The sequence below is a fragment of the Cinclus cinclus genome, chromosome 22, assembly GCF_963662255.1.
Source record: "Cinclus cinclus chromosome 22, bCinCin1.1, whole genome shotgun sequence".
Classification (NCBI taxonomy): Eukaryota; Metazoa; Chordata; class Aves; order Passeriformes; family Cinclidae; genus Cinclus; species Cinclus cinclus.
Genome location: NC_085067.1, coordinates 3,633,635 through 3,659,839, shown reverse-complemented (window position 1 = coordinate 3,659,839; position 26,205 = coordinate 3,633,635). Strand labels below are relative to the sequence as shown.

The following is a 26,205-nucleotide window of genomic DNA, read 5'->3' as shown; positions in this document are numbered from 1 at the left end:
CATCCAACAGGCTGCTGGATTTGTTCTGGGAGCAGGTCTGGGAGAGCATGTAAAGGCTGCCTGGCTGCTTTAGGGCATGCTGGTAGGAAAAAGTTGGTGTTTAGTTACTGTGTTTAACCCTCATGCTTTGTGGACATTAGTCCTAGGGAGCTAGGGATCATTTCTCTCTTGCAAAAAATACTAGTGCTCACTGCTCCTACCTCCTGGAAAAAAACCTCATGAAATGGAAACAAGAGATTTCACAGAACAAAACTGATTTCAGGCTTTCAATGGCTTTGCAGGTGGCTGATCTCAGCCTCTGGTTCCCCATAGTGCTTTGTTGTTTGATTTAATTTTACTTTGTAATGCTATTTAATTAATAAACAATGTATTTCAGACTTGGTGTTATCACAGCAAAAAAAAAAAAAGGATTCAGGAATAGATGGTAGAGCCCAGGGCCAGGGAGTGCTTTGAACAGAGAGGATGCTGGAGGAAGGCAGTGTGAGCATTTTCTGGGAGAGGAGAAAATCATCACTTGCTATTGGTTTTAGTCTGAAATTGATTCTAATCCATTGCCTCTGGGAAAGTCCAATTCCAATCTTTGGAGAGGCTGTGTGATAAAAATGGACAGGGGAGTGCACTGACAGTGCCCCTGCACGCTGGGTGCCATCCTGCAGCGTGAATGCCACAGGCAGTTCTTGCAGGGGAGCCCTTTCTAGAGGGAATTCACTCTCCAGGATTTCTCAGCACACCCTGATGTCCATAGAGAACCCAAGATGAGTTGCTCTCCCTGTTCTCAAATACAGGATAAGATGGAAGAGGAAAACTCTGCTGAGCAGAGTTCCTTGAGGCACTTACACTGCAGAGCCCTATTGGCTCATGGATGCAGCAGCTCTTTTCCCTGGAGGTGTCCTTTGGCAGGGACCTCAATTCTCTCCAATGGGCTGTACTTCAAAGCTGGAGTGAAGTCAGCACAGAAAATTCCATATTCCTCAGTGGGCTTTGGATTGGGCACTTGCAGGGATGAGAAAAACTCTTTTAATTCCCAGTGTCTGGTAAACATCTCAAAGTCAGAGTAAATGGTGTAAAAAAAAGGGAATTTTAACCCTGTGGTCACTGGAAGAGTGTCCAGTGTGGCTCAGTGTCCACTGGGTGTGTGTTACCTCCTGTGTGAGCATCCTCTGTTCCCAGGGCTCTTATGACACTGCTCTATCTCTCCAAGGCTCACTTTACCCTTACAGACCATTCTGTGGTATCCAGCAGCTTTTTCTTCTTTTTTCCAAATGATTTGTGCAAAGCAATGTTTCTGTCACCTCTTTGCAGCTTGCTCTCCCATGCCCCCCAGCAGCATAGACCAAACACTAATTCTACCCAATTCTAGTGGTGTATTCCTAATTTTTTTTTTTTACTTAGCTAGGAGTTAGAACAGAGATGTAGTCGGGAAGAAGATACTTGATTTTACCTTTTCGCTGTTACTGTTCTGTCAAACCTGCCAAACATCTCATTTTGATACTTTGTGAGATTGTTTTCCAGATTATTTTTTAAAATCAAGGATATTGTTTATTTGTTCATTTAACTGTTACAATATTGGGGGGAGGGGGTGTTTCTTCCCTTTAAACCTTGCACAGTTATATTTCTAGACCTGGACTTTCTCAGGTTGCTGTTTTTTCACACTGCCTTAAAATTTCAATATGAATTTAAATTTATTCTACACAAGATACTGCAGACTGGCCTGCTTTTCAGGGACTCTGCAGGCCCTTATGAGACATCTCAGATTGGAGCTGCAAATTTAAAGTTCAAGCTGCCTTTAAAGTTAGGGAATTTAATTAAGTTAAGCAAGAGGATATTTGGATAGGCTTTATAGAAATTCTGAGAATTCTCTGAAAATGTCCTGGATGTGATGATATGACAAGGATGGTATTGAGCAGTAGCTTTGCCTGAACTGCCTAAATCCTTTCTGTCTTTGCCTCTTAGGAGTAATGGATCTTTCTTTGGTGTGCAGGCTGATAAATCTTGTCCCTTGCTCCCTGAATTGTCACTCACAGGCACCACCTGCCCCTGCCTCTGGGTGTACCTGGGGAGTCTGTGGGACTGCAGGGAAGCAAACCAAAGAGCTGATTTGGGATGAGCAGGTGAGAAGAAGTGTTAGGAAGGGAATTTCAGTGCCATTCCACAGAGGGATATGGCATCGTGTGACTGTTGTAGTGTCGGAGAGGAAAGGAGATTGAAGTGTGGGAGGTGCAATCTGGCTCCTGGAATTTCAGGTGAGACAAAGAAAGTACAAATTGTATCATGGCTTGGGAAGGTACAGAGGTGTGAGGAGTGAGCCCAGAGTTAGCCCTCTGAGGAGGATTTCTAGAAGGGCTGAGGAGCTTTTTCAGAAAGTTCCTGGGTAGACTGAGGGAGAGCCCAGCATGTGAGGAGAGGGACAGGAGACAGACACACCTGGGGCTCTTTGACAGCAAAGGACTACAGGGGGTTGGTGTGGACTGTCAGCTTGAGGGGCATTCCTCCTAAGAGAGCAGCCTGGGGGGGTCTCAGCAGATGAGGAGAGGACACAGCACAGCTGCTGCCTGTGCCAGGCTGCCCTTCCCGTGCCAGTCCTGGCAACACGAAGAGGACAAACTCTTCTCCATTCTTCCTGCGCTGCAGCAAGGCAGCCGTGCTAAGCAGAGGGATTTTAGGCTTCTGCAGGGTCCCTTTTAAGTTTTGGCAGTTTTCTTTCTGTGATTTGAAGTTGGTTTTTCCAGCTTTTCTCTCTTGTTTTGTACGTGCAACCAGTTCTGTGCAAGTTTTCTGTCCGAACTGAGTGCACGTGGGCAGAATGATTGGTTCTCCCGAGTTTGATTCCTGACCTGAAACTCTTCAAAAATCCACTTTGTAGCTTCCCTGGCTTTCCCCCTTCCTTGGCAATGACCAGATGAACCTGGGCCCGTTGGTTTGTTCATACCTCCCTCATCCTGCTGTGCTGGGGGTACCAGCAGCAAGGATCTGACTGGGCCAGCTCTTGGCAAAGCTGAACCTTGTGCATCTGATCACAGGCAGGGTCTGTATGGGATGAGATTATGCATTTTCCTGTCATAAGAGGGCTTTTTTTGCCTAAAAAGACTCAGGGCATATGGAGCATTAAGACATTTTAAAACCCAGCAATAAGTTCTACTATGCTCAGCTGTGTTGGTTTGTACCAACTCCAGTGCCATCGACGCTCGCTCACCGACACGGTGCAGAACCAGCTTCTCACTGAACTGCAAGTAACTTGTTTTTCTCAGCTGATGGTCTCTCCATTTTTGACTTGCACATGTGCCAAGTCCCATTGGGCAGTGCTGGACACAATGTTTTTATTGACTGTGGTCCAGGCTTGAGTTTGTCATATGGGATGATCACCTCTGACAGTTTTAGCTTTTCCTATTGGGTACAGATGTTACATCATAATCTAATTTATACAAAGAGCACATTAGAATGTACATACTAAGCATTGCAGATTTGGACGTGCTAATATTTAAATATTAACATTATTAAAATGTATGATGCAAAAATCTGTGTAATATTTCTAATAAATCTTTTTCTGTTTCTGAGGTTTGTTGAAATGTTTCAGTTACCTACATACAATACAAAATCCAAAGTTATCTCCCATCCCTGGAAGATTTCAAGGCCAGTTTGGATGGGGGCCCTGAGCAATCTGGAAGATGAGTTACAGCTCACAGAGTTCAAAGCACCTGGAAGGCAGTGACAGAACATTACAGAGGGTGAGCAGTGTGTGCACAGTGCCAGAAACATCCCTCAGAGTCTTCTCCAGCCACCATCCCCTCTACCCACAGAGTTCTCAAAGATGCTGAGATCAAATTCCAGAACACTTTCACAAAGGCTGCTTTTGTCTCACGAAGATGGTGGCAGCAATATCAGAACAATCAAGCATCTGAGTCAGCAAAGAAAATGAGATGATAAAAGAAATGGGCATTTAAAGCTCTTCAGGCCTCTCAGGTGTATTTGTGTCCAGCTGGGCAGCTGAAACCCTGTGGAAAAAGTTGTCATTTACATAACCCAAACTACTTTCCCTGTCCCAACCTAAATATTGTGTTTTAGCCCTGGATTTTTAATGCTGGGCATTAAATGATGCTCCCAGACTTAGCTGTCTCTTTTCAGAATACACTTCTGGTGCTTTGATTCTTTTGTAGGGAGAGCTGGATTCTCTGTGGAGATGGCCAGTGAGTGACAGCCATGGATAGGTTTGCTTTCTCCTAGCAAGAGACTGAAAATGAAAGCTGAGGCCAATATATTCCTGGGGTGATTTGTGGGTGGTTGAAGGTGGAGTGAGAGGACATGATCCAGGACTGCTTTGTGGCTCAGTGTGCTTTTAGTGCCAAGTGACTCCTGATGCTTGGAGAATGTGGATTGGTGTGGAAAGAAGAATTCCCTTCCTGACTGGAAGGTGGAAGCCAGAACAGATGGAAGAGAAGCATAAGCAATGTGAGTAGAATAAAGAGTCTTCCAGATGGGCTGCAAAGGTCAGAAGCAGGTGGCTGAAACCTCACAGAATTATTCAAAGTTTGTACTGGAATAAGCAGGACCCTGGAGTAAATGTCACCCAGGAGAGTCAGATGGTGGAGGAGTCACTGGTTTTATTGAGCTTAACAGGAAGAAAATGAAGCTGTAAAATACCAGCATGGGTAAACATTATTCACATATCCAGAAAGTGAACTGCTGTCCCCTCTTAAATACACAGCAATGACCAAGGCTTCATCCTCACCCCCTCAGCAGGAGTTTAAGCTGGTTAAAGAGAAAGTAACAAGATTAAGAGAATTAACATGGGAGCAAATGCCTTTCTTAACCTGCTCCACACAGCTGCACGCCTTCTGTGCAAAGCTCCTGTTACAACTTCTTTTGGCTTAAAAAAAAAAAAAAAAAGAATTTATAGCAGTTCAAACTTTTGTTCCACCTTGATGTGCTGTAACTTTTGCCTCCTCGGTCAGCTCATCCTTTCTTTCACAGGAAGCCACTCCCAGGCTCTAATCATGGAGACAAAGGAACTCCTCAGGTGAGCGATTTGTCACGACATTCTCAACATTCTCCCAACTGGATGAAACTCCTGGGAAGTGAGGCTGCAACCATGACTCTTCTTGGTTGGGTTTTTTGGTTTTTTTTTTTTTCAGTTATAAGAAGCTTGTTACTTTCCTTACCCAAATTTGAACTACAGCCAGGGCAGGTTCAGTGAAAGCCGTGAATGAAAGTGTTCAGCCCAGGCAACCCGAATGTGTCTGAATAAAAATAATTTATTCATAAATAATAATCTCTGCAGAGCTCAGCCCTGGAGTGCTCTTTTGGGAAGGGAGAGCTCTGAAGCTTGCAGAGAGGTTAATTTTGACACTAATAATAAATAATATGCCATGGGATAGTGCAGGCCAGTTCTTCCCTTCAGCTGTGATTAGACATTTCTTTCAGAGGGACTGAGCTCAGAGGGTTTCTGATAGTCTTGCAAGGATGGAAACCACATTAACCAAGTTCTTGGGATTTAACAGCACCACGTTTCCTTTTGCCAGTGGTTGTGGATCACGGACAGAACAAAATCCTCATGTCTGAAGGAGCAATCCAGCAGGGGCTGTGTAATAATGACATTGGGGTTCAGTCAGGTTTGGAGTGCAGATTCAGTATTTGCTGGCAGCTGTGCACGTTTGCTGTGCACAGGAAGGTTGGTCCTGCCCCTGCATTTTGCTCGTTTGTATTTTTGTGTGTGTTCTGCAGTTTCCCTTTACCACAGCGAAGCTGCTCTGTAAACCCTGGCTGACCTGCCTGGCCCAGGAGTGAAAGGAGCCTGATTTTTCACCTGCCTGTGAAAGGAGCCTGATTTTTGGGGGGAATCAGAAGTGGTTTCCAGAGCTCTGGCTGGGACCTGGAACACCACAGGTTTCTGTCGAAATCCTCTGACAGCCACAGATAATAATAGTAATAAGAGATATTTATAAATCATGAGCTCATCTTGCACAGAGAAAGCCAACTGAGTGATTTGAACTAAATCTTGCTTTTCTCCAGTATTTGAGCATAATTCCATATTCAGAGTAGTTGTGTTGCACCCGTTCAAGACCTTTCATTTGGAGCTCCAAATGTCACATCTGTACATGAATCTGAATTGCTTTAAAGGCTCGGGTGAGGATTCATTTCCCTGATGTCAGGGTTTGGCGGGGAGCAGAGCCACTTCTCCTTTTGCTGTGAGGTGTTGATTGGGAGTGAAGAGGACACTCAGCAAGTTCTGGGGCTATGAATTCGTGAAGGTTCTGCCCGGGAAGCAGCTCAGCATTGAATGAAGCAATCACAGGTTGTTTGAATTGCAAAGGGCATCAATGCCTGTCCAGCTTCTCCGGAGCTGATGTTGGCCTGGAAACGCAACGCTTCCCATTGATTTCTCAGGGAAATTTGCTGTACCAACTCCACAGCATAAAGGAGAAACTGGGCCCAGTACCCACTGGGAGCCCCGTGCCGAGCTCAGCACTGTGGGGCTTGAGCAGCAGGTTTGCTTCACAAATCCTGCTGGAAGAGGCACTTGGCTTTCCACCCCAGAAGCTGGTTAGTACACAAAACCAAAGACAGAGAAAAAAACGAACTTTCTTCAAAATTATGTTCTCATACCTTGGCCGCTGCTCAGCCAAAATCCTTCCTTTTTAATTCAGCTGCTTTGGTGGAGCCGTTTATGTTTTGGGGGGTTTTTTTTCAGTCCTGTGGTGACTTCTTTGTTTTCTAATGAAACAGTTTCTAAAGAATTCACACACCTGAATTATTATGAGACGAGTTCTTGCAGATAATTTAAAGCACCGGTTTGAGATTCCAGGATAATATACACTTATTATCTGGCAATGACCCTGGGGACTAAGAAAATCCAAGTTTGCTCATCCGCAGTTTACGATCTTAACATAGTTTTTCTGTTTGGTTTTCCAAGGGTTTTGCCGAATGATTGAAATCTCCAGTATGGAAATAGCTTTCCCTGGAATTTCACTCTTTACTTTCCATCTCTTCCAGCAAAACGCCTGCAGCCCTACAGCTACAAACCTCACCTTGGGCCATTCCTCTCCTCATAATTTAATTCAGGGCTCATCAGGAGCCTTTGATGTGCTAATGCTCAGCACAACGTGGGCAATAAACATGCAGAGGTGTCACTGCCTGCAAGTTATCCAAAAACATCCATTCCTTTCAGCTGGCTTGGGCAGACCGAGCAGTTCAGCCTGCCGCTGGCAGCACCATTTCGAAGCAGGTTTTTGTACCTGCTCTGTGGTTTTAGGAGTTGCGTTGTGTCTTGGGAATCCTTTCTTGGAGTCAGGCTCAGGACAGGCTGTGTCTTGTCCAGAACAGCTCAGAAGTACCGGTGGAGACTTGAGTGGGGATGGGGCTGGGGAGGCAGTGCCAGTGCCTCTGTCTCTCCTGATTTCCCATTCCCCCGTGTCGCGGGCACTTTTGGGGTGGAGCTGCCCTCCATAGGAAGGGATGGATGGCAGCTCCTCTGCTTGCAAAGCCACCAGAGCTGGGCTGCCCAGAGGCAGTTCTGCCCGCTACTGCTGCACTCTCAGGTCGAGGTAGGGCTGCCAAAGCCAGTATGATGATGTGCCTGAAGCAGCAAGACAGATGAGCTTCTTACATGGCATCCACCTTTATTTTTGATAGCCAGACGATATCTGTGTCCCTTTGCAGCAGAGACTCTCCCACTTCAGTGCTTGTTCTTTAACTCTGTGGGCTTTGAGAGGAAAAAATTGTTGAGGTTGCTGAGGAGTGTCTGAGCTGGCAAATCTGGCTACGGGACCAGCAAGAACATCTCAGCTCTCACTGGCTCGGGAGCTTTTCTTTGTGCTCCTGGCTGGGTGTGTGCGCAGGGATGTGTTAGTGGCGCTCCTCCCCAGCTCTTTGTGGCTGGGCCAAACGCACTGGAGGTGTGAAGGCAGAGCTCGCTCGGGAAGCCCTCGGAGCAGCCAGAGCCTTCTCAGGAGAGATCACAGGAGCTGCAGGAAGAGCTCGGCCTCCGAAGCGGCAGCTCCGCTCCCCCGGGACAGCAGCGACAGAAGGAACAGCACGTACGAGGCTGGAGGGCTCCTGCCAAGCCGCGGGGACAGCGGCTGCGGCCACTCCAGGGCGCCGCTCCCATCTCCCAGCACAGCGCCATTCACAACGTGGGATCCCTTTCAATCGGTTTCCCTCGGAACAAAGGAGCCGGGGCAGTTCTCGCACTTGAAAGCAGCAGGTTGGGGCTGCTGCTGTTCCCTACGTGAGTGTCGGGAGGCGAATCCCTGGAGGGAAGTGGAATCCAGGAAAATAATAGTAGTGGTGATTCATTTGTGTCTGAGATCCGAGCATCCAGCAGTGCTGCCATGGTACTGTTGCGCTCCAATTCTTGAACGGATTCATCACCTATCAGGCTGCCGGCTCTGGACTGTGTTTACCTCGATGGTTCTGTGATTTCCTTGCTCCTTTACAGATTCCAGAAGATAAATTTGCAGTCTCTCACCTGTGGATCCGCTGAGCCCCAGGGGCTGCAGGGTTTCGAAGAGCTCAGGTCCTTGCTCCACAAGGCAGCACGTTCCCCTGGTGTTTCATGGAAGGTGTGCAATATTTCAAGAGGGCTCAAAGAGCACAGCTGGAGGGCAGCGTCTGGGAATGGGCTCTTCCTGCCAGCAGGATTTAACCACGTTTGGTACCACAGAGCTGAGCACACTTGTCCTTGGCTCCCCTTGCAGGAGTTGTATTGGGAGTAAGCTCCGTTGCACCAGTTGCTGCCAGAGTAAACCACTGGACCTTGGCACAGGTTCTGCTGCTTTGGAGAGCCATGAATCTCCCTGTAATGCAAAATCCACGATATTGAGTGCCTCATTACCTGTCTCACAGAGACCTTGCCCGAACAATCTATTCATCAGAACCTGAAATAATGGTTTCTCTGTTTGTCTGACTTGATAAACCACAATTTCCCTGGGCTCATCCTGTAATACGTTCTTCCATGATGACAAAAGCAGATCTTTCTCTAATAAAATGTATCCACTGCAGAAAGGTAATTCTGGTTTTGCTGAGGTGCCGTAAAGCAGCAGAAGGTGGCTGTTGACACATGTTGCTGCACTAGGAAAACAATGTGTGTAAAAACCCTAATGTAAATCTATCCCTTTGGGGAGAAAAGTGCTTTTCTATGATAGTTTACATAATTATAAGATGCTCTGCATAAGGGAAGCTGCACTCATCCCAAAATAATAAATAAACCAAACCAGTGTGGGCAAGTTCAAGATCCAGCCAGCACTAATGGAGCAGCCAGACCCCAGGCTGTGAACCTTGAGCTCACCTCAAACTCTGCTGCTCCTTTCAGGGCACTTCCAGGCAAACACTGAGGTTTGAATCCCGGGGTTTAAGGGCTTCCCTGCTAATGCCATCATGGGATTGGTTCTTCCCTGTGACAGCAGAGTGCCTGGAATCCAAAGTTCAAAGGTGGTGGTGCAAGTGCAAAGGGCAGCAATGTTCCTATGTGCAGATCCTTCTGTGTGTCCCCATCAAATTAAATGAACCATGGCACAGCTTTCTTTCAGCATCCTGAGATGTCCAGCTTGCTAAAAGTGACTTTGTTGAATATAAATCAAGAGTCCCCCTTTGTCTGACCCAAAGCATTGCTGGTCAACAGTAGTGTTTCCATTTGCATTACACCCAAAGGAATAATTTCAGTCCTATTTTTCCCCATGTGTTTTCTGCTCTGATTTAACTCTGGATCCTCAGAAAGCATTCCCTTCCACAGGATTTAGTTTACACCTTTGTTTAAAGAAAGAGAAATCAATGGCAATTGTTTTTACTTTCTGTTTGCTACAGGAAGGTTTATTTTCTTTAATTATTTGGATTTTTTCCACTTTCTACCCTGGACTATTCAGTGCTGCTGGATGCTTCAGCAGTGGTGTGAAGTTCAATCTCTGTTCTGTGTTTTGATGGTGAACACAGTATAAAGCACGAAACCTGTGATGAAGAGGTAACCAGTTATTAAATTATCTTCACCTTCCCTGCTGGTTTAAGACCCACTAGAGCACACAACCCCTTCAGGTATACTTTTTTAAAATCTCCTTAGACCAAAACTCAACCACTTCAGCCCTGTGAATAACAGCATTTGCTAATCCGTGGTATTTTGCCATTTCTTACATCAGGAAATACCCCGCTGTGCCATAGCCATCCAGAGACCGAGCGCTGCCAGCATTTTGTGAAATCTCTTACTTGAGTTAGCGCTCTGCTGTTCGCGATTTTTTTTTTTTTTTTTTTTTTAGTGCGACAACTCCGGTATCCCGGAGCAGCAGCAGCATCCGGAGTCCTCAAGTTTGGGGACAGCGAGGGCAACTTTTTATTCCGAATTGTGCAAAGCGGTGCCCAAAACCTCCGGGGAACGGCACACGCCGGGTCGGGGGGTTCGGGAGCGGGGCCGGGGTGCGGGAGCGGGGCCGGGGGTGCGGGAGCCGTCCCGGGGCCGGGCGCTGCGGGGCGCGGTGCCGGTGCCGCCGGGTCCCGGCCAATGGCTCCGCGCCGCGCACTCCCCGCCCCGCTCGCCCCATGAGCAGAAATAGCCCCGCCGCCGCCAGCAGCGGCTTTTCCGCGGGGAGCGGGCGGCAACGGCGGAGCATCCCCGAGCGGAGCATCCCGAGCGGAGCATCCCGGGCGGAGCAGCCCCGGCCCCGATGGCCCCGCGGGCGGCGGGCGGGCGCTGAGCGGGACCCGCGGATGCCGGGCGGGGGCCGGGCGGTGCGGGCAGCGGGGGGCCGCGACCCGGGGCTCGCCGCGCCCCTCCGGCCCCCCAGGGCCGCGGGGAGCCCGGACATGGGCGTTCGGCTGCCCCGTGGCGTGTTGGTACCTGCGGGAGGGCGCCCGGTGGAAAGTCCCTTCTTCTTCCCATGAGCAGCGCCTGCTCCCGGCGCTGGGCACTCGCCATGGACACTGTGAAAACCACCTACATCGTGCTGGAGCTCATCATCGCCGTGCTCTCCATCGCTGGCAACGTGCTGGTCTGCTGGGCTGTGGCCATCAACAGCACCTTGAAGAACGCCACCAACTATTTCCTGGTGTCGCTGGCCGTGGCTGATATCGCCGTGGGGTTGTTGGCCATCCCTTTCGCCATCACCATCAGCATTGGCTTCCAGGTGGATTTTCACAGCTGCCTCTTCTTCGCCTGTTTCGTGCTGGTGCTGACCCAAAGCTCCATTTTCAGCCTGCTGGCGGTGGCCATCGACAGGTACCTGGCTATTAAGATCCCACTGAGGTAAGAGCTTGGAGTGGGAGCGGGCGGCCACATTCCCTGACAGCCCGGGTCTGCTCTTCCTGCTCTTAGCGTGCAGGAACTTCTAATCTCTAGTGCTGCCCCAAAAGTTTTGTTGCTCACAGGTGATGAAAATAACAGAGGTGTGGCACTCACTCACTGCAGGACTGGGATCAATATCCCGCCTCTTTACTTCAAAATACACCTGGAAGTTCAGTTTCTTGAGGATGTTTGCCTTGGGAGAGTCAGTGGCTTCTCGGGGTGGAGGAGCCGCTGTGATGTAAGGCTGTGTTTGGGATGGTTGTGGCTTATCTGTGTAGGTATTTATACAGCTCCTTTATTGCTGTGTCCAGGCATCTCCCAGGTAATTAAATAGAGGAGCAGCCACTCTCTCCTAATTTCTACTGTGAAAGGAGAAGAGGGAAGCAGAAAGATTCACACATCAGATTCTGGAGTTTTACAGTTCAGCCTCATCCAAGTTCAGCATCCAAGACATGAATTGGTTTCCTTCTAATTCATGGGAATTGAATTAAAATGGGGAATACTCTATGGAATAGACGTTACAGGCACCTCTCCAGTGAGCTGGTGCAGCAGCTCCCTTCAGCTGGAGTGCACCAAACCCCGGGCTTTGCATTATGAAAGAGCTGAGTTTGTTCATCTCAGTCTCCTCCGTGTCTCATTTGTCCTTCCCTGGGAATAAGACCTTAATAGAGCCCCCCGGGAGTCCAGGACAGCTCCAGGGACTGGCCAGGAGCAGAGGCTGTGGGGAAGCAGGGCAGATGTGGCACAGGGAGCTCAGCTTCCCCGGATTCTGCTCGTCCCCAGCATCTCCCGTGCACGAGCCATCAGGTCACCCTAAAAGGACTTAAAAAAAGAAAACCCTTTCACCCTGCTCTGGCATCTTGCATCTGAGACCTCCCATAGGTTGAGCAAATATTAATTAGTCATCAGGCAGAGGTGGAAAAGCGTGGCTGTGTGTCATCGCAGCACGGCGCGTGGAAATTCCGGGGGATGTCGCGCAAGCCAGAGCAGACCTGCAGCAGAGCAGGGACAGGCACAGGTTGTTTCCAGCATCCCTGACCCTGTTTCTGACCCTCCCAGCCACCCAGCAGGGCTCACAGACCCAACCCCCGTCCCGGAAAACGCTGTAGTGTCTTTTCCATCCCTGCCTTCGGGGCTTTCTCAGGATGGTGGGGTAACAGCACAGTAGCAGCTACAGAAGCGGGTCATATTTTAAAGTTTCAGCTTAATCACACCCTTGACCACAAGCTGTCAGACAATAACCCTATTTTTGTACCAAAAGCACTTTCTTCAGCTGAGGAAACTGTGGTGAGGGGTTTCTGCTCCGCTGAGATCCGGGGGGAAGCAGAGGATCAGAAATGCTCTGAGGGATCGTTCCTGTGCTTGCAGAAAGGAAGTGGCTTTGCCAACTGACAAACCAGCCAGTATTTCCTCCACTCTTTTTCCCCCAATCCTGGTCTTGAGCAGGTTTGCTCAGCTCTCCGTCAGGGCAGTTCATCCCAAGGCAATTTTGCCTTGCTTCGGGATTCTTTCCCAGCTTTGCTTTCCTCACCCCATCTCACGCCAAATCTTTTATTCCATTTGCACAAACATCTTTATTCCTATGAGTGCTTTTGAGCTGAACACAAATGGAGACCAAGGAGTCCCATTTTAGGCTGGCTGAAATGCGAAATTTGGATTTAAATTCCGTCTTGGCATTGAGGCCTATTTCAGTGCTCTCAGAAGGGACCAGAAAGTAAAAAACTTCTTTCAAAGGAGGGGGGTTCTCCCTGTGAGGGGCAGGACAATGGAGGGGAGATTTAGGGACCGACACTGAAAGGCTTTTTTTTAGTTGTACAGCCAAGATCTAAAGGGGATAGAGGAGGTTATAAATCTACAGAGCAAAACCCTTCTCTGCTCCACCAGGGTTTTCCCGGGGAGGCTTGGTTGGAGTTTTCTCTTCAGCATCGTTATTCCTGGGATGGTCCACAGTGCTGCTGGCAGGGAGAGGGGAGGAACTTCTCCCACCACCCTCTCTGGGCAGGAGCATTTGCCATTTCTGGAAGCAGGGTTGTGCTGTGGGAACGGGAAGCTGATCATCAATTTCTAGGAATGGAGACTGTAGGAAAAGCTTTTCTCATTAAAGCACCCATTCTGGAGGCCAGCGCAGAGGCTGATACCAGGCCATGAAGTATTAAATGTTTAAGAAAATGATTTGTGCCCAGCCCTGTCCAGCAATTACCATAAATAATGTGGTTGTTGCAAAGCAGATGAGTGTCCTTGTCGCATCCAGTGCTCCATCAGCTCCCTGTGGAAAGCTCAGCAGGGACATTAAGGACTGGCTGTGTCACATTATTTAATACCCTTTCAGAGCTGTTTGAGAGGCTGGGCAGGCCTGTGGGCTGGGGTGCACAGCAGAACTTTGCATTACAGCCAGGCTAATAATGGATTTTTCAGCTCTGTGGCTGAACCAAGAAATCCCATGGGGAAGAGGAAAATTGTTTCAGTGAAACTGGAACAGTGATGTTGGGAGGTTTTGGTGAAGCAAAGTGATCTGACCAACCTGACAGATTTTGGGCTGGGTTGTCCAACCCTTCCGATGTGGCTCTTTGAGGTCAAGACCTCCTCACAGGGGAAGCAACTGACAACTTCTCATCTGGAGAATTGCAGGAAAAAAAATTTATTTAAAAAATGGTGGTTTAGAACCCTCCCTCTTCTGGCTAAAAATATTTGCTGTATTTGACCTGAAGCCATGAATTCTTTCTGTCCCTTGAAACTTGTATTTCTCTTGTTTGCTTTTGATGAATTTACTGTTTGTGGAGAAGCCCCCACCCACAACTGCCCGTTCTGTGCAGCTGCAGCTCCGAGCCCTTCCCTGGGTCCTTTCTCCCTTGGCTGTCACCAGGATGTAGCTCCTTGTCCTCGGACACTCTGTCCCTTCTTCCTGCACCCTCCTGGCTGCTGCCACCCCTGCGTGCCCATCCCTGTGCCCAGGGACACAGCTCCATCCCAGCTCTCCTCTGCCAGCCTGACCCCCCCCCCCCCCCCCCCCCAGCACTTCCTCCAGGCAGAATATCCAAGCCAGGGAATCAAGCATCGCTCAGCAGCAGCAAATCCATCCTGCAGAGAGCACTTGGCACAGAGGTTTTTGCTCTCTGGCTTCCTCCAGGGCTGGATTTCACCCCACAGTCCCGTAGCTGGGAGCCAAAGAAGATTTGTAGGTGGAATAAAACAGTTTCCTTTTATTTGGATTAACCCAAATCCTTTGGCATGGTGAAGAATTGTAGGTAGGGATGGATGCCTGGAACAAACGTGTCAGGAATTAGGGAGGGAGAAGAGAATCTGTATTGAGAGAGCAAAAGGAGAGTGAAACACTGAGTGACACCACACTGTGTGTGCCCCTGTGCACTGGTCCCTCCTGCAGGACAGGACGGTGGCTGTGGTGCTGCTGCCTGGCAAACATCCCAGCTGGGACCTGCCATGGGAGAATTACCCCCAGTTCCCTGGGATCTGAGCTGATCTCCTGTTTGTCCTGGGTTTAATTCTCTCCCACCTTCAACTTCACCCCTTGCAGATGTGCAGGACTGATGTTCCAGGGAAGCTTTGCTATGAACTGGAGCAGGGTCCCAGCCATGTCCTCTCCCTTTCTGCACACATTTGAGCCCTTGCTGCCCCTCCTGCAGCCAGAGGATCCGTACGGATTCACAAGCAGTTAATGGGACCAGGATCTGTTAATGGTGCTGCCCTGACCTGCCTCTGCTCCTGCCAGTGTCCCACAGGAGCTGCTGTCCCCCTTGGCTTTGACACGAGGAAGGCAACAGTGCAGCTCTTTCCTGCTGTCCTCGTGGGACAGATTAAATTTGGATGGTTGCTCTTTTTCCTCCATCCTTTCCAGAGGTGGCTTGGCTGATGCTGAGGCTCTGCCTGCCCTCGCTGCTCCCCTCTGCTGCAGAGGATGGGTTCCCTCTGTGTTCTCCAGCAAAGATTTGTTCCCAGATCCCTGTCAACTCTCACCTTGTTGCTCAGCCAAGCAAACTGGTGGGGTTTCATGTCAAGTGGGAGGGCTGGAGTCACTGGGGAGCAGAGAAAATCCTCTTGGTGTTCACCTGCCACTGTGTGAGTGCGGCTGCTCTTCCTCCTTGTGCCCTTGCCTCATTTCCTTTTGTCCTTGCATTTCCCTTTGCCTGAACCCCCGGGTGTGTTCTGCTGCTCCCGTGTGGTTCCCATTCCCCGAGCATCCTGATTCCATTCCCCATCCCTCAGGATGCTGTGCCTGGTCTTGGTTATCACTGAGTTATAAACTGCAAGTGCCACAAACCCAGCAAAGACAGGAGGGCTGGGGTGTTTGCTTGAGCAATGGAGCTGTCACATTTTTAGGGAAGTTTGTGTCAGCCAAGCTGGGCCCAGGGGACGTGGGAGGCTCTCACAGGGCTGCCACTCGCTCCAGTCTTTGGATGCAGCTGAAACACAACAACAAAATCAGGAATAATCACATGTGCCCTCATGGCAATAAAACAGAGAGGGGAAATCACAGCTATTTTTAGCTGTGAGCAGCCTGGTTTCCTTAAAGTGCATATCCCAGATTTTTATATCTTTCCCACACCTCTGAGGCCACTTCCCTCCCAAAAAACAAAAGTCCTGACAGGAAAAGGAATTGGGACCTCATTGGGACCTCTGCCCCAACACAGCTCCTGCAGAAGCTGGGGGACAGCAGGGATGTCAGGGAGCATCAGGGATGTCAGGGCTGGTTCCAGGCTGTTGGCTGAGGGCACTGATCTCCAGGCTGAGTCAGAACCTAGATCTTTGGATTTAGAAGGTTTTTATTCTGTTTTGGCCAGCTCAGTCTGTAAAAATACAGGTTAATTTTAAGATTTAAAAAAAAAATAACTTTTGAAATCCAGCAGAATTTTTTCCCGAAGATCTTTTGACCTCTCCTCGCAAAAAATACACAAAACCAAAATGTTTTGGCAGAAACTGTTTTATTTTGAAGTTGCAGGTTTTTGCTTTCTTAATTACCAAGCTGCTGCTTGGGTTTTTTATGGAATTTGCCGTTTGTCAGAGCAATGATCACAGACCACAAAACCGAGTCTTTGAGGAGTGTTCTGCCCTGCCCTGAACTGCCCCAGGCAGTGACCACGCAGAGGTTTGGGACTCCTCTAACTGTATTTGATTCACAAGATGCCAGGAATTAGTGAATCCAGCTGTGCCTACAGATGTGTCAGTCCTGTCCCCGCCCCACCAGCTCTCAGTCTTGGAGAAGGGATTGGGTTTAGGGAATTTGTGCAATCCAAAGAGTGGATTAACTCCTAATCCAATGGATGACATCAGGCCTGGGCATGAGCCACAAATAAAATGGGAGTGCATCAATGGGGGTGTGTCCCTGTGTGTGTGTCCCTGCTCTTGCACCCTTCAGTGCCATATGGGCACTGGTGTCACTGGGACCAGAGCTGCTGGACCCACTGGGGACAAGGGACAGAGCACAGTCCCTGCAGGAGCTGTGGGACGGGATGGGCTCCTGGAGCTGCTGGAATAGGCTGGGATGAGGCACAGGACGGCTCGGTGCTGACCCTGCCAGATCCCCCAGCCCCGGGGGAGGTTGGTCAGGGCTCTGCAGTGAGGGCTGGTGGGTGGAAAAGCAGCGGTTTGGATTTTTGGGGAGGGGAGTCCACCCTTTTCATTGCAGCAAGAGGGATCCAGCAGAGATCTGCTATCTCCCACCCTTATCTGCTATCGGAGTGAGCAGCCTTCGGGACAGGGGATCGCATCCAAACAGCTGCCTCTGAATCCCAGCCCCTATCTCACCTCTGCCAGGCACCTTCAGCTGAGCCCCCTGGTGCTGAACAGCGAGGCCTGACCCCCGGGGAGATTCGGAATGACAAAAATTCCCAGCGCCAGGCCCCAGCAGGCTGATAACGCTGGGCTGCAGAGCCCGGGGGAGGGACGTGGGTGCTGAGGAGGAGCTCTGGTCTTAAGCGAGGGAGAACTGCGGGGTTCTAGGACTCAGAAACACAAAACACCCGTTTCACATTGATTCCACACCAGTATCCCACCAGCAGCACTGATTCCACACCAGTATCACACCCTCCTGCAGGCACGGAGACGTTTTGGGGCAGCTGCTGCTGTTTGGATGTTGGGGGATGCTGGAGTGTGGGAGCAGCGTGCAGGGAGAGGGGGCTGAGCTCATTTCCTTCCTGCGCTCCGGGGCTCTGCTGCCCTCAGTTTGCCCCAGCCTGGGCTGGCCCCCGCTCACACCCCCAGTGTCTGAGTTCAGCTTTCAGTCACTTTTTCTCACCCTGCCGAGCGAGCGAACGCAGACACCGAACTCTCACACGCAAATCCCTCGGGGCTGCGTCAGAGGCGCTCACACCTCGCAGGTCCTGGCAGGGGTCAACAAGCGCAGGGCTGCGAGCTCCTCGCAGCATCCTCAGCTGCAATTTCCCGCATTCAACCCCCGGATTACCCGGCCGGGTGCCATTTGTAGGTTTGATACCTTTTCCGTGTTCCTCCTTCCCACATTGCTGCGCACCCGGTGCCCTGTGGCTGTCCCCTGTCCCCAGGCGCTGCGGGGACAGCAGCGGCAGGGCAGAGGGGCCGGGCTCAGGCAGGACCGGGGGCTCTCCCGGCTCTGTCCCCACGCCGGGGAAGGAGGGCTCACAGCAGGTTAAGCGCAGGGATAAGAATATCTCGGACAGGTTTTAAACCAGGAGGTGTTTGATAGCCCCGGCTCGTGGCTGGGGACGCGGGGGAGGGGACGCTCCCTTCAACCCGAGAGGCATCCCCAGGGCTGGGTGTGCCGGTTTCTCTGGTTTTCCTGCTGCGTGGCCCGTGAGCTCACCTGAGCCACAGCTGCCGGGTGGCAGTGCGGCAGTGTGACACTGTGACACTGACAGGGCGGAGGTGTGGCAGTGTGACAGTGTGGCAGTGTGGCACTGTAGCAGTGTAGCAGTGTGACACCGTGACAATGTGACACTGTGACACCGTGACAATGTGACACTGTGACACTGACAGGGCGGAGGTGTGGCACTGTAGCAGTGTAGCAGTGTGACACCGTGACAGTGTGACACTGTGACACTGACAGGGCGGAGGTGTGACACTGTAGCAGTGTGACACTGTGACACCGTGACAGTGTGACACTGTGACACTGACAGGGCAGAGGTGTGGCAGTGTGACACTGTGACACTGTGACACCGTGACAGTGTGACACTGTGACACTGTGACACTGACAGGGCGGAGGTGTGACACTGTAGCAGTGTGACACTGTGACACCGTGACAGTGTGACACTGTGACACTGACAGGGCAGAGGTGTGACAGTGTGACACTGTGACACTGACAGGGCGGAGGTGTGACAGTGTGACACTGTGACACTGACAGGGCAGAGGTGTGACAGTGTGACACTGTGACACTGACAGGGCGGAGGTGTGGCAGTGTGACAGTGTGGCAGTGTGACACCGTGACAGTGTGACACTGTGACACTGACAGGGCGGAGGTGTGACACTGTAGCAGTGTGACACTGTGACACCGTGACAGTGTGACACTGTGACACTGACAGGGCAGAGGTGTGGCAGTGTGACACTGTGACACTGACAGGGCGGAGGTGTGACAGTGTGACACTGTGACACTGACAGGGCGGAGGTGTGGCAGTGTGACACTGTGACACTGTGACACCGTGACAGTGTGACACTGTGACACTGACAGGGCGGAGGTGTGACACTGTAGCAGTGTGACACTGTGACACCGTGACAGTGTGACACTGTGACACTGACAGGGCAGAGGTGTGACAGTGTGACACTGTGACACTGACAGGGCGGAGGTGTGACAGTGTGACACTGTGACACTGACAGGGCGGAGGTGTGGCAGTGTGACAGTGTGGCAGTGTGACACCGTGACAGTGTGACACTGTGACACTGACAGGGCGGAGGTGTGACACTGTAGCAGTGTGACACTGTGACACCGTGACAGTGTGACACTGTGACACTGACAGGGCAGAGGTGTGACAGTGTGACACTGTGACACTGACAGGGCGGAGGTGTGGCAGTCCCCGCCCAGCGGAAGGCTGGCGGCGCTGCCGCTGTCCCCGCGCACAATGGGGACAGATGCGGGAGGAAGTGATTTGTCTGCCGGGACAGGGACACGCAGCTGTCCCGCTTCCCCAGCCGATAGCGTTACCACTGATCGCATCTCTGGCCGCCAACTCCTTCCTGGTTGAACAGCCCAGCTTTTTCTTTCTATTTCTTTTTATTTTTCCCCCTTCCTCTCTAAGGTGCAATTTATCATTCATTTAAAGTGTCCTGCCAGGATATTTCAGCTGGCGTGTGATCTCCATTCTGTGGCTGTGCATGGAGCACAGATGCAGCAATGGTTCTTATTTTGCTGTAGTTAAAAAAAAAAAAATAAAGAGCAAGATGCAAAGTACAGCTGTGAGGAGGTGACAAGGACACAATGCTTGGCAGCCGAGCTGCTCTCACCCCTTGTGAATGGAGGTGTCTGTGAATTTCCCCTCACACTTAAAATAGAAATATAATGAATTGTCACTGGTTGTTTGTACCAGAGCACCTGCCTGGTCCGAGTTCTGCAAACTCCCTCTGCTCCTCTCCCTGCATCCAGCAGCTTGGGCATGGGCAGAGTGGGGGGGGAGCTGGGGAGCACAAGCCATGAGTGAGTTTGGAGTTGAAGCTCTGAAATTGTTCACTGGAGGCTGATGCTGCCCTGGAGGCAGTGGGAGAACCCAAAGTCCTCGAGCAGGCTCTGCTCTGGCACAGGGACATGATGGCCAGGACAGGGGCTGTGTGGCCCCACATGGCTTTGATGTGTCCATCTGCTGTTCTGCTCTCTGAGATCAATAACGTGGCAATAACTGTTCCATTCCAGTGTTTCCTCCAGGCTGCTGCTGTTCCCATCCCAAGCCCATCACCCCAAAAGCTGAATTTCTCCTGCTGTGCTTTCCTTGTTTGCCAGAGCTCAGGAGCAGCAGGGCTGGGGTGAGCTCCCGGGGGTCCAGCAGGGGCTGGTGGGCAGGTGCCAGGGACGTGCAGGACATGACTCAGTTCCTGCCTTTGGGAGCCAAACTCCTGAGAGGCCGGGCTGGCAGCGTGTCCTGCTCTGTGCCAGCTGTGCTCAGCACCAGCCCGAGCCACTTGGCTGCTTCCCAGCCCCAGGAAATGGCAGCAGAAATGCAAAAAACCCAAACCTGACCATCCTACCAACACACACGGCGATACTCCCTAACAGAACTCGCTCTTTGCGTGTTTGCTGTGCTGCTCTCCCAGGAGAACTCTGGGTTTTGGAGGGGCCACGGGGGATGCCTGCTGTGGGAAGGCCACCAGGAGCAGGGGACACCTTGTCCAGCCCCAGGGGAGCCCTGGCTGTGACCCACGTGGGTGAGGGGACAGCAGGGCCAGCCCCAGCTGCCCATGGGGACACACTGCAGAAGCTGAGCTCTCCTGGAAGCACTTGTCCTCCTGCAGAGGCACTGGTGGCCAGTGCACAGCTCCACCATCAGCACAGGAACCTGACTCACCCCACGATGGCATCGGGGCTCCCACGGGTCCTTTGGGATAATTAAAGCCTTCGTGGTGATTGCACCAGCAAAGACACTTTGCCTGGTGGTGTAAAAGGAGCTAATGCATTGCCAAGTTATTTAATTCCAATAAATCATTTTAAAATATTCAGCTGTTATTTACATTAAAGTAACATTTGGTGCCTCCAGGCAGAAGTGTAGAGGTGATTCAATATTTGTTATACATTAGTTGAGCAGACTTAAGTGAGTAAATTGAATTTAATAGCTTTTAGGTTTTGTTGTTTTGTTTTTTTTTAATTTTTTGCCTAATATTATTAAGCCTAAAAGAGAATGAAGGATAGGTTTGCTGGAGAATTCTGAGCTGTGAAAATCTGTTGGTTCCTCACTGTCTGACCCTGTTTTATAAAGCTTAGGGAAGATATTGTGAGACTCTTCATACCTGGATCTGGTAACATTCATTAATTTCTTTTTTTTTAAGCATGAGCTTAACCAGTGTTGCCTTAAGGGCAATACAGGCAGAGTCCCACCAAAGAAGTGTATTAAGATAATAACAAGGTAATTAATGAACAACCCTAGGACATTAGGCTATTCTCAGTTTCACCTTGGTCTCTTCTGGCTGGACAGCAATGACCATCTTCAGCACCTGCCATCAGCTGCATGGAGAGATGGTGGGAGGGTTTTGCAATGCAAATTCCGGGGAAATGAAGAGCTAATCTGGGCAGGGCAGTTGTTCCCTGTGAAAAACCATCTCCACCTCCTCCTGGGCCCCAAGCCCTCCCCATTGCTCAGTCTGGCTCTTGCAGATGGGGAGCCCAGAATGTTTTCACATCTTCTCTCAGCAGATACAAAAATGCATGTGCCAGTCCTGGCTGCAGCTCCACTGGGAGCACTGGGAAGAGCAAGCAGCTCTAAAATAAACAGGCCACCACTAAAGCCACTGGAACATTAAGTGGCTTCTTGACTGGTCTTGTAAACCTCCAAGCCAAGCCTTATCTTAGCAGGAGAGTTCAGGAGAAGAGCAGATTGAGGAAGCCTTATTTGAGGCCAAATGTTTTCAGCAAGAGGCAGCACTGGCTGTCACCAGCCTGGGACCTCAGCATGGCCATGGCAGCTCCTCCTGCTCCTGAGCACACAGACCCCTCCATCCCTTCAGTTTCTGTTTTTAAACAATGGGGCCTTAGGCATTTTCCAGTCTCACCATGGTAGTGAGATCCTCTAAGTGGGGCAAACACGAGCCACAGAGCTGCAGTTTTCCCTTTCCACTGCAGAGCTGAGACAGCAGCAGCTCCTGGTGCCTCTGCAGCACTGACTGAGTGTGGCCAGGGCCGTAGCTCAAGACTCAAGACTTTGCCAAGAGATTGGATTTCTGTCAACTTGCTCAAATCTCAATGATTTCAGGTCCCACAAGACCAGCTCCAGCTTCTGAAAACTTCATGCAGGGTTTTAAAAGCAACAGGCTTGGCCTCAATGACGCCCTATCTGAGAACTTCCCATCTTCGAAGTATTGAAACTCATTAATAATGAGAGAAAAAATGCAGGAGAAGCTCCTCAGTGGCTGGATCTACCCTTCAGACACCAACCCATGGACTGTGTCCATAATTCAGCAGAGCCTATATGTGGCTGCTGCTCCTGCATCCTCCCAGCCATGCCTGAAGAAGTAGCTGAGAGCTCCCCCACCCCCTCTTTGACCCCCAGTGTCCCCCCATCCTTGCAGGAGGAGCAGGAGGCTCAGCTCACATGGAGTCAGTGCTGTGATTCACAGGCACAGCTGCAGTTCTGTGGGAATAAAACCCTCCCCTGCCTCACCGGCCGGAAGAAAATCAGAACAAACGTTCTTAGGAAAGGAGGAGCAGGGTAGCCAAGCCAGAGTAAACAAGCACTGAGAGAAGGGTGTGGGAAGGAGGGGATTTGTGGCAGCCAGCAGACTCTGACTGGCTGTGGAGAGGACAGGAATGGGTTTCTCATGTTGTCTTCTGGCCCTCGCTGGTTCTTCCTATCTCCAGACAGGGATCCGACTGATGCTTTGATTTTGGCATCTGCTCTGTCGCTCCCAAACCAGACTTCTGACTTTTGCTGCTTCAGGTTCCAGCTCTGCTTGTGTCTCTGAGCATCTGAGGGCTGGAGGGGCCATGAAGGGACTCAGTGGGATGAGGAAGGTGTGGGGCAGCGCCAGGCTCAGCACTGCACAACTTCTCCCTGGGCCACAGTGGAGCTTCTTCATAACCCATGTGGGATTGCGACGCAGAACGGGGCACCAGCGTTGCCCCAGCTGGATGGGGTCGGCCCAGGAACTGGCCCAGCAGCTGCCCCAGCGTGCCCTGCAGTGGCTGCTCAGAGCCAGAGAGCATCAGTCCCAGGGAGCCTTGCTGTCCGTGCCCTGCTGGCAGCTGGTGGTTCAGGATCACGCAATGATAAAACCTTTTTAGACTCCAAGTCCTTTCCCTCTCCTTGCAGGGGGTTTGTGGGCTGGGGCAGTGCCTGGCGCCTCTCAGGAATAGTAAATGAGTCACCTCCCCAAATTACGGTGTGTGGGTGGAGAGCACAGGTGAGGGTTTTTGCTCCTCGGGTGATCAGAGAGGTGAGGCCCCCTCGTGGGTGTGGCTTTTGTCTCATTAACCAAAACACTGATGACTTTAACTTCAGGGAAGTCACCAGGGCTCATTCATGTAACATTTACTGTGGTTTTGTCCCGGGGGCTGCAGGTACAACAGCCTGGTGACCGGCAAGCGAGCGAGGGGACTCATTGCAGTGCTGTGGCTCCTGTCCTTTGGGATTGGACTGACCCCACTGATGGGCTGGAATAAAGCCATGAGTGGCTGTCCCAATGCCACCAACGAGACAGGGGCTGAGCCTGGGACACAGCCCCACGGGGGACAGAGCTGCTTCATCTCGTGCCTCTTTGAGAACGTGGTGACCATGAGCTACATGGTCTACTTCAACTTCTTCGGCTGCGTGCTGCTCCCGCTCGTCATCATGCTGGGGATCTACATCAAGATATTCATGGTGGCCTGCAAGCAGCTGCACCAGATCGAGCTGATGGGCAACTCCAGGACCACCCTGCAGAAGGAGGTGCATGCAGCCAAGTCTCTGGCCATCATTGTGGGGCTTTTTGCATTCTGCTGGCTGCCCCTGCACATCTTGAACTGCATCACGCACTTCCACAAGGACTTCTCCAGATCCAAGCCCGAGTGGGTGATGTACGTGGCCATCATCCTCTCCCACGCCAACTCTGTCATCAACCCCATCATCTACGCCTACAGGATCCGGGATTTCCGCTGCACCTTCCGCAAGATCCTCTCCAAGATCCTCTGCAAGGCCGACGACTTCCCCAAGTGCCCCTCTGACAACAACCAGCACCTGACTGTCATCAACATCAGCTCCCCCGTGGCCTCGGTGACCGTATGACCCTGCCCTGCTGCCCCTGGATGTCCAGCCCGTCCCTGGCACTGCCCTTCCCCCTGTGAGCAGTCCCAGGAGTGCTCAGAGATGACCACTATGCACTTGTGCAGCTGTGTTTTTATTTTTATTTTTGTAATTAACGTCGTGCCTCGTAGAGGAGTGACCTGAGCGGGACACTGAGTGCAGCTCGCCCTCCTCTGTAGCCCCAGGGGGTGTGAGAGCTGTGATCCTGTTGTGTTTCCTTTCCAGGTGTTTCCTTTCCAGGTTGGACACTGACTAGGGAAGACTCACCTGCTGGGGGGGTGTTTCCCCAATTGTGCTGCTCATGTCAAGTCATAGGATCTTTATTTTAATTATTATTATTGTTATTATTGTTTTTAATATTTTGATTCATTTAGGAGTGATAATTTTGTGTCTGTTTTTTGAGTTGTTCTCTAAGTCCATACTTGACAGCACTTTGGTAATACCCTAATTATTCCATCAATTGTTTGATGCAGCTTGTATTCTCTGATGGGAAAAAGTCTTACTTAGCCCAGTTGCTGGTGTGAAACTGAATCTGTGTTCCAGGCACTGAGGGGAGGGACTGTGAGGATGGGAAAACCAGGTCAGAACTGGCCAGCCCAGCATGGAAATCCCATTTACTGAAAGATTTGAGAAAAGACCAAGCTTTTAGAGCAGAGGTTTTATTGCCTTTAAATCACTTTGGTCCACAGGAGTGTGCAGTCCAGTGCTTCAGGTTTACTTCCAGATCTGTTTCCAGCTGTCAAAATGCAGGAGGCAGAAGTGTCCCAATGGTCTTGGCTCATCTGAACCAGAGCCACCAAGGCCAGTCTCACTTTGCCCTGGGGACACCAGCTCTATAATGAGGCTTTTGCTACCAGGTCAAAACTTGCCAGCCTTGCAGAGCATCCACAAGTGCAGGTTTTAGCTGTGAGAGGTGGATGCTGCAGCTCACCTGATTCCTCAAGCTTGTCTGGTTGTGGCACCCCTGCACCTCTGTAACCCCCAGAAGCTGTGAATGGTTTTGGTTTTATTTTTCCCTAACAGTAATTTTTAATATTTTTATCCCTGAAAAATCGTACTTGAATCACACAGAAATCAACTCCATATTTTTTAAAATTTTGTTGCACTAAAAGGGGGATACAAGACCCCAAGAGTTTCATTTCTCTGGCATATACAATGACAAATATGTGTAGAATCAATTGAAAAGCTGAAGAAAAGCTGCAGCATCTCCTCTGCCAGCTGGCAAGAGCCACAGAAGCAGCTGCAGGAATGACCCTGGGCCCATCATGCACAAGGAATGGTTCCCTGGGAGTGCTGGATTTCACTGCTCAGCCCCAGACCTGGGTGAAATCAGCAGAGCTCTCTGGTGAATGGGTTTGCACGTGTTTATGCAATGTCCAAATTTAGCTACAGCTCATTGTCTCAGATATGGGCACTTCCAGCAAGAGTCCGAGCAGTTCAAGTCACTGTCCCAAGTGCTTCTCCTTTAACAGCCCCATTCAGCTTTGCTGCATCTGCCTTGGTCAGGGGCCAGCTGACACAGGAGCCACCTCCTGCCATTTGGGCAGGGCCTGGCTCTCTCCTCCCTTCATTCCTTCCCTTCTGTGCTATCTTTGGCCATGTTCCTCCTGTTAATCACGGCTGGAAACAAGCAGGGTTTCACCTGCAGCTCTGGCAGCGTTGCCAAGTGGTTGCAAGCCACGTTTATCCTCACAACAAAGGATGGAATCTCTCCCTTTGGCTGCCTGAAACGGACCCAAACTCTCACAGCAGTAACAGAGTGAAAGTCTCAGTGTTGTTATACCAAGAGAGGAGGTCCCAGAACATTTGAACATGTTCTAGTGCAGCTCAGCATCCAGCCTTGCTCCCTTCCCATGCCTCTCATGAGCCAGAATTCCTGCAGATGGATGTGGAGCATCCTTAATCCAGCTGTGCCTCTGGGCTGTCAGGCATTAACTCTGGCCCAGGTCATGGTCATTGGGCACAGGAAGTGTCTTTGTGGATCTGAGCCAAACACATTTCAAGGCAAAATAAAAATAGGACACCTCCCTTGCCCCCTCAATAAAA

General features: G+C 50.7%; 1 protein-coding gene across 1 annotated transcript; it reads left to right on the top strand.

Annotated features, from left to right (window-relative positions):
* Positions 1 to 10,856: 10,856 nt before the first annotated feature.
* ADORA2B (adenosine A2b receptor) lies at positions 10,857 to 24,141 on the top strand. Its single transcript, XM_062507149.1, has 2 exons — positions 10,857 to 11,221; positions 23,439 to 24,141. Exons 1-2 carry the CDS (start codon positions 10,857 to 10,859, stop codon positions 24,139 to 24,141), a joined length of 1,068 nt encoding a protein of 355 aa, XP_062363133.1.
* Positions 24,142 to 26,205: the final 2,064 nt, after the last annotated feature.